Source organism: Centroberyx affinis, unplaced genomic scaffold, assembly GCF_046629955.1.
Source record: "Centroberyx affinis isolate AG114_WGS23_722 - 3 ecotype Tasmania unplaced genomic scaffold, CSIRO-AGI_Caff_v1 ptg010346l_1, whole genome shotgun sequence".
Taxonomy (NCBI): Eukaryota; Metazoa; Chordata; class Actinopteri; order Beryciformes; family Berycidae; genus Centroberyx; species Centroberyx affinis.
In genome coordinates, this window is record NW_027284805.1 from 7501 (window position 1) to 15019 (window position 7519).

General features: G+C 39.2%; 1 protein-coding gene across 1 annotated transcript in view; it reads right to left on the reverse strand.

Moving 5' to 3' along the window:
* The window catches only part of LOC139640722 (calmodulin-binding transcription activator 2-like), a gene marked incomplete at its 3' end in the record, with an annotated part of 12668 nt that extends 6083 nt beyond the window's left edge, over positions 1-6585 (reverse strand). The window contains exons 1-2 of the mRNA XM_071514911.1: positions 6501-6585; positions 3525-3709 (exon numbers count right to left, since the gene is read on the reverse strand). Coding sequence (XP_071371012.1) covers positions 3525-3709; positions 6501-6585 — 270 coding nt within the window. The remainder of the gene's footprint in view (positions 1-3524; positions 3710-6500) is intronic.
* Between the last annotated feature and the right edge of the window lie 934 nt (positions 6586-7519).

The following is a 7519-nucleotide window of genomic DNA, read 5'->3' on the forward strand; positions in this document are numbered from 1 at the left end:
GCTTTTAACTAGCTTTCAATTTACGGTTTAATTTGATTATGTTCTTTTAAGGCAACTCATCTATTTTCATTTATTTGCATATTCTTATCTTTCTATTTTTACTTGATTTTCTTTTTTTGGTCTAATTTATTTTGCAGGCTAACAATAGACATACAGACGAGTGACAATAAAAAAAGTCTGAGTAAATAGACTTGATGATGATTTGATACTTGATTTTCTTTTAATGCAATGCACTTTGCTTGTTCTTTTATATATTTCTTGTATATTTTTCAATTTGTTTGCCTTCTATTGATGTAAAGCACTTTGAGCTGCATGTTGTGTATGAAAGGTGATATACAAATAAAGCTATTATTATTATTATTACTATTCTTTTTACAGCTCCAAAAAGCAGAGAACATCCGTCACATTTCTCCAAACAGCTCATGCAGTAGAATCCAAGTGTTTTGTAGCCAAACGATCCAAAAGTCCAAAATTTACCTCTTTATCTCCTGGATTTTCCTCACTAACACACTCTAAGACTCTAAGACTCTAAGACTCTAAGACTCTAAGACTCTAGACAGAAGATAATTTATGCTTTTTATATCTAGGATTTGTTCTTTATTATTTTTAATTTATTTGATTATTATCTTATTCTTTGATATACTTGTTTTAATATTTCTTATACTTCGTTTTATGCTTTTCATATCTAGGATTGTTCTTTATTATTTTTAATTTATTTTATTATCATCTTATTCTTTGATATACTTTTTTTTATATTTCTTATACTTGTTTTATATTTCTTATACTTGTTTTATGCTTTTTATATCTTAGGATTGTTTTTTATCATTATTTATTGATTTTTATTGTTTCTCTTGTAAAGCACTTTGAGCTGCATTTTATGATATGAAAGGTGCAATATTTATTATAATTATTATTATTATCATTGTCATTTATTGTTTCTTCCTTTATTCGTTTCTCTATCAGCTGGCACCATGGAGACCAGTGGACTGGACTGGAGGATCTGGACTCTCCGCTCCACCTGACCCACATTTCCAGTTCAGCTGTACTTTTGTTTGTCGTCTGTTTCTTTCTTTTGTTTCTTTTGATTTGTGTGGTTTTTGTAGCCAAACGATCGCACCGTGGCTCCAAAAGTCCAGAATTTACCTCTTTATCTCCTGGATTTTCCTCACTAAAACACTCTGGTCCGTCTGGAGGAAGACTCTAAGACTCTAAGACTCTAGACAGAAGATAATGAGGTAGATACTGGACTTGTGGTGCCACAGTGGGACCGTTTGGCCACAAAACACTTGGACTCTGCTGCACGAGCTGTTTGGAGAAACCTGATGGATATTTTCTGCCTGTTTTGGAGCTGTGAAAGGAGAACCAGCCCCGCTAACTTCATCGGTTTGTTCCGAGGGCAAAACGTTTGGCCACAAAACACTTGGATTCTGCTTGGAGAAACCTGATGGATATTCTCTGATTGTTTTGGAGCTGTAAAGACATCAGAGTTGTTCACTTCAGTAGTTTGTTACAAAGCTAAGATGGAGTGAACTGCTGTGTGTTTGGTGGTCAAACAAACTTCAATGGAGCTTCCACTGAAATAAGGAAGAGTAGTTAATGACTGAATTTTCACTTTCTTGCCAGTTAGTGATCTTTACTGGGTGAGGTCACAGCTGTGTGTTCATACATTATAATATTAGATCAATAATATTTTAATTAATTATGTGGTCACAGATGTGTGTTTATCAGGTACTTTAAAATGATTTTATAATGTTAACAGCCTCAATATATATACAACATGTAAAGTGTCTTTAGTATGTTGAAAAGTGCTACACAAATAAATGTAATATTACACATACAGTAACGTTATCAGAAGGTTCTAACGAGGAGCAGACATTCCGCTCTTAACGAGGTCAAGAAGACCAATTAGAGAGTCCGTTTCCGTTCAGAGTGGAAACGCGAGGAAACTGTTTCAAAACTACAAAAAACAAAACAGAAATGAGGTCATCGGGTTAAGGTTTTCAACATGGCCGCTGGCACTTTAGTGTCTACGTTTTAATTGTTAACAGTTTTAGTTTAGGGTCAAGTCGATATAAGCATAGGAACCTCTCTCTCTCTCCCTCCTCCTCTCTCTCTCTCTCTCTCTCTCTATCTCTGTCACATTCAGTCTATTTTAACTCCACTACTTGATCTGCCAAGTTCCCCATGACATCAGAGAGAGCGAGAGAGAGAGAGAGAGAGAGAGAGAGAGAGAGAGAGAGAGAGAGAGAGAGAGAGAGAGAGAGAGAGACTGGGCTGAGCCTGTGTGACTGCAGGTTGGTTCAGTAGAGGTCAGTCTACTGAGCGGACGGATACGTTTTAAAGGGATATTCCACTTAAGTGCATTTATACTTCTTATCCCATAAACCCCAGCCAGCCTGCCTGCTGCCGACCTGAAAGAATTTCCTCAGTCTGGGTTTCAGTGGAGAGCTTCAGTGTCCCATGATGCTCTAAATGCCGTTTCAGAGGCTTTTCCACCCCTGACAATAGAGCCGGGTGCTACGACTCACATCGATATCGATCAATAATCATGAGTTTTTCTTTCGATATCGATACACACACCGCCAGTCGAAGGTTTCGACCCTCCTGACTGAATGTTCTGTGTTTCATTCTGATCTTCAGTCTTCTGCTTAAAGACTTGAAATGAGTTTCTTAGTCAAATATAAACAGTGAAGTTGATCCTATGTATGAATTTCTTTCCAAAGCCTTTTGCCTTTCCATCAAGGCAAAGAATCTAAAATATAAGATATATATCTAGGATTGGTCTTTATTATTTTCAATTTATTTTATTATCTTATTCTTTGATATACTTGTTTTATGCTTTTTATATCTTAAGATTGTTTTGATCATTATGTATTGATTTTTTATTGTGCAATATAAATGAAGTTTATTATAATTATTATTATCATTATTATTATTATTATCATTGTCATTTATTGTTTCTTCCTTTTATTAGTTTCTCCATCAGCTGTCACCATGGAGACCAGTGGACTGGACTGGAGGATCTGGACTCTCCGCTCCACCTGACCTGCACTTCCAGTTCAGCTGTACTTTTGTTTGTCGTCTGTTTCTTTCTTTTGTATCGTTTGATTTGTGTGGTTTTCTAAAGCCTTTGGCGGTTTTTTTTTTTATAATTTTTGATAAGCAAGTTGAACTTTTCGTTTGGCGCGGTTTCCACTTTGGCGATCCGTGACTTCAGAGTGTTCGAACTTCCCCGTTTCTTCACGGATTGGTTTGAGTTTAATGTCGAACGTGTTGGAAATTTCTCAATTTTCCATTTTCCCAAGAGATTCAGGATCCATTTGTGTGCCGCTGCACAGATTATATGGCATCCGAGTAAAAATCATTTGATCCAATAATTAGTCTCTTAGTCTGTTCCAAAAGGAATTTTCCAAACTGTCCTGCCAAACAATCCATTAGGCTCAAACTGAATCTAATTTTGTAATTAAGTGTCTCACAGCTGTGACGGCTTTTATTTCTCATTATTATTATTTCTGCATCCTGACCTGGCCGTGTTCTTCAGGTAGGGGAGGTGGAGGGGGCGTGGCCAGCTGGCTGCCATGTTGTTGCTGTTGTTGTTGTTGTTGTTGTTGTTGTTGTTGTTGCTGGCTGTGGTCGCGGGCGGCCATCTCTGCCATCCTCCGCTCCATCTGCTCCAGCCGCTCCAAGATCGACATCCTGAACTGGTTATCTGCAAACAAACAGAAACACAGTGAATCTTTTAAGAAACAAATGTGACCAAATCTGTCACAGCAAAAACCAAATGATGATACTTTTTAAACCAAATGATACTTTTTAAACCAAATGATGATACTTTTTAAACCAAATGATGATACTTTTTAAACCAAATGATACTTTTTAAACCAAATGATACTTTTTAAACAAATGATGGTACTTTTTAAACCAAATGATACTTTTTAAACCAAATGATGGTACTTTTTAAACCAAATGATACTTTTTAAACCAAATGATACTTTTTAAACCAAATGATGGTACTTTTTTTAAATTGTTGAACAGTGTTGGATACAGGCAGACGAGCTGTCAATCAAACCTCTTCCAGATAACAGGAAGTCAGTTAGCTACGCTCAAGACGAACAGGAAGCTGTCGACCAATCAGCTGAGAGGATTAGACCAAAGCTACATGTCAATCACTGAAACAATGAGCTGATTGGCCAGAACTCAGCAAGGTCAGTCTGTCTGTGAGTGTGTCAGAGATTAGTTAGTGTGTGTGTGTGTGTGTGTGTGTGTGTGTGTGTGTGTGTGTGTGTGTGTGTGTGTGTGTGTGTTCTTCTGTCAACAGCTCTAACCAGGAGGCTGATAAATACCTCCTCTCTTAAATACCTGCTTTAAGAGAACCTCTTTAACACACACACACACACGCAATGGGAAACACCTCCAAAACCTCTCTCTCTCTCTCTCTCTCTCTGCCTCTCTCTCTCTCTCTCTGCCTCTCTCTCTCTCTCTCTCTCTCTCTCTCTCTCTCCCTCTCTCAGATGGAAACTATCTCGTCCAGCTTCAATCATTCTGCCGCCAGACACGATGCAGCCTGTCAATGTGTGTGTGTCCCTAATATAACATGATACATAGTGACCTGGGAATACACACACACACACACACACACACACACACACACACACACACACACACACACAGCTCATTCCTCTGCAGAGCACAGGGGGACTCCCTGCTTTGAAACAGTTACACAACTGTGCTGAGAGGCAGACAGACGGGCCGACCCACAGAGTCGACCACCGAACCCTTCTCCTCCTCCAGCATCTGACAGCAAACAGTAACGCTCTACAACTAAACTACAACCAAACTCTGCAACAAAACTACAAACATACAAAACTACAACCAAACAAACAAAACTACAACTAAACTACAACCAAACTCTGCAACAAAACTACAAACATACAAACAAAACTACAACAAAACTACAAAATTACAATAAAACTACAGCCACACTACAACAACACAACTCTACAAAAAAGTTGGAACAAGACTTTGCAACAAAACTACAACCAAACAAATAAAACCAAAACTTTGCAACACAACTACAACAAAGCAAAACTACAACAAAGCAAAACTACAACAAAGCAAAACTACAACAAAACAAAACTACAACAAAGCAAAACTACAACAAAACAAAACTACAACAAAGCAAAACTACAACAAAGCAAAACTACAACAAAGCAAAACTACAACAAAGCAAAACTACAACAAAGCAAAACTACAACAAAGCTGCAACAAAACTTTGCCACACAGCTACAACAAAACAAAACTTCAACCAAACTCTACAGCAAAGCTACAACAAACCTGCAAAACAACAGACAACAGAATTGTACAGTGAAGCTCCTGGACGACTCGCCTGTGGCTGATTGGTCGATGTTTCACTACATGACTTCTGACTGAACAAACCCACAGCCCTGCATCCCAGCATGCCCTGGGTGAACTAACCAGCCCTGCATCCCAGCATGCCCTGGGTGAACTAACCAGCCCTGCATCCCAGCATGCCCTGGGTGAACTAACCAGCCCTGCATCCCAGCATGCTCTGGGTGAACTAACCAGCCCTGCATCCCAGCATGCCCTGGGTGAACTAACCAGCCCTGCATCCCAGCATGCTCTGGGTGAACTAACCAACCAGCACAGCACTGGTCACCAGGCTGGATCAGGATGGAAACAACAGAAAAGCTTCTCATGAGAACTGATCAGAAGAATTTACAGCTGTAGACGTTCAGTTTGATGATGTTAATTAAGTACAAATGATGTTAATTAACTACACAATGATGTTAATTAACTACATGTTAACTACACAATGTTAATTAACTACCTGGTGATGTTAATCAACTACACAATGATGTTAATTACACTATAAAGTTCATTAACTCACAATGTTAATAAACTAGACAATTATGTCAACTAACTAGATGGTGTTAATTACCCACACAATGTTAATTAACAGCATGGTTATGCCAATTAACAACATGATTATGTTAATTAACTACAATGTTAATTAGCTACATTATGATAAGCTACACAATGATGTAATTAACTACAAGATGGTGTTACTTAACTCCATGATGTTAAGTAACTACATTATGTAAATTCTCTACATGATTGTAATCAGTTACACAATTATGTTAATTAGCTACATGATGTTAATTAATGACTTAACTCTGTTTCTGAGTTCAGATCACATTACAGAGAAGAAGAGAGCAGGAGGGAAGAGATTAAATAGAACACAGTAGATTACAATAGAGCAGATTAGAGCAGATTAGAGCACAGTAGATTCAAATCAAATAGAAAATATTTAGTTACTAATCACCAACTCTTTGGTAGTGCTGTTGCCTCGGTTACCGAGTGGCTGTGCGACAAACCACACACACACACACACACACACACACACTCACACACACACACACACACACACACAGACACACACTCACACACACACACACACACACACACACACGCTGTCCTACCTACGCCGTCTTGGTGTGTGTCCTTGTCGTTTTTCTGCTGTTCGTCCATCTTCTCTCTCACTTTTTCACCAAACTCATCGCTCATTCGTTCTCTCTCTCTCTCTCTCTCTCTCTCTCTACTACCGCTCCTTTCTTCTCTACCTCTCTCGCCCCTCCGCTCACTCCCTCTCTCTCTCTCTCTCTCTCTCTCTTTCTCGCTCTCTCAACAGTCAGCTTGTGAAGCCATGAGCAAAGGTGAGGTGCATTCTGGGTAGGTTATGATGTCATAGGACAAGTTAACTCTCACACACGCTCAAAATGCAAACTGACTAGTAGCTGATGAGAGACAAAACACAGGCAGTCACACACTCGCACACACACACACACACACACACACACACAATGTAGAATGAATACTCACAATAAAGATACACACAAAGTTGGATTCACACACACACACACACACACACACACACACACACACACACACACACACAGCACTTCTGGAATATTCTGTCGGCAATCCACCAGACAGCTGAGCATTCGGTCTGTATTACTGTCGACCATCTGGTATTGACCGCCCCCAACACACACACACACACACACACACACACACACACACACACACACACACAGATACACTGCCCATCTATCCATCCATTCATGTATATATGGACAGAAAGCATCACCTGTGAGATATCACTGGAGTTTAATCCTCAACAATACTAATCCATCTCAACTTTTACATAACATGTATACACACACACACACACATATATATATGTGTATGTGTTTTGTGTGTGTGTGTGTGTGTGTTTGTGTGTGTTTGTATGTGTGTGTGTGTGCTGAGCCAACTCTCAGCCCTTATAAATCCTTCTACAGGAACTGGGTGATTGAATAATCGGCCTGATTCCATTTAGTGAGCTCAGCTCTGCGGGCCTGGTTCCAATATAGTTGTATAGAGCCCTGCAGGGGCCTGAGGTGCGTTCAGCCGGGCATTTTGTCTGTTTTGCACAGAAACAAGAGAACGGAAACGTTGG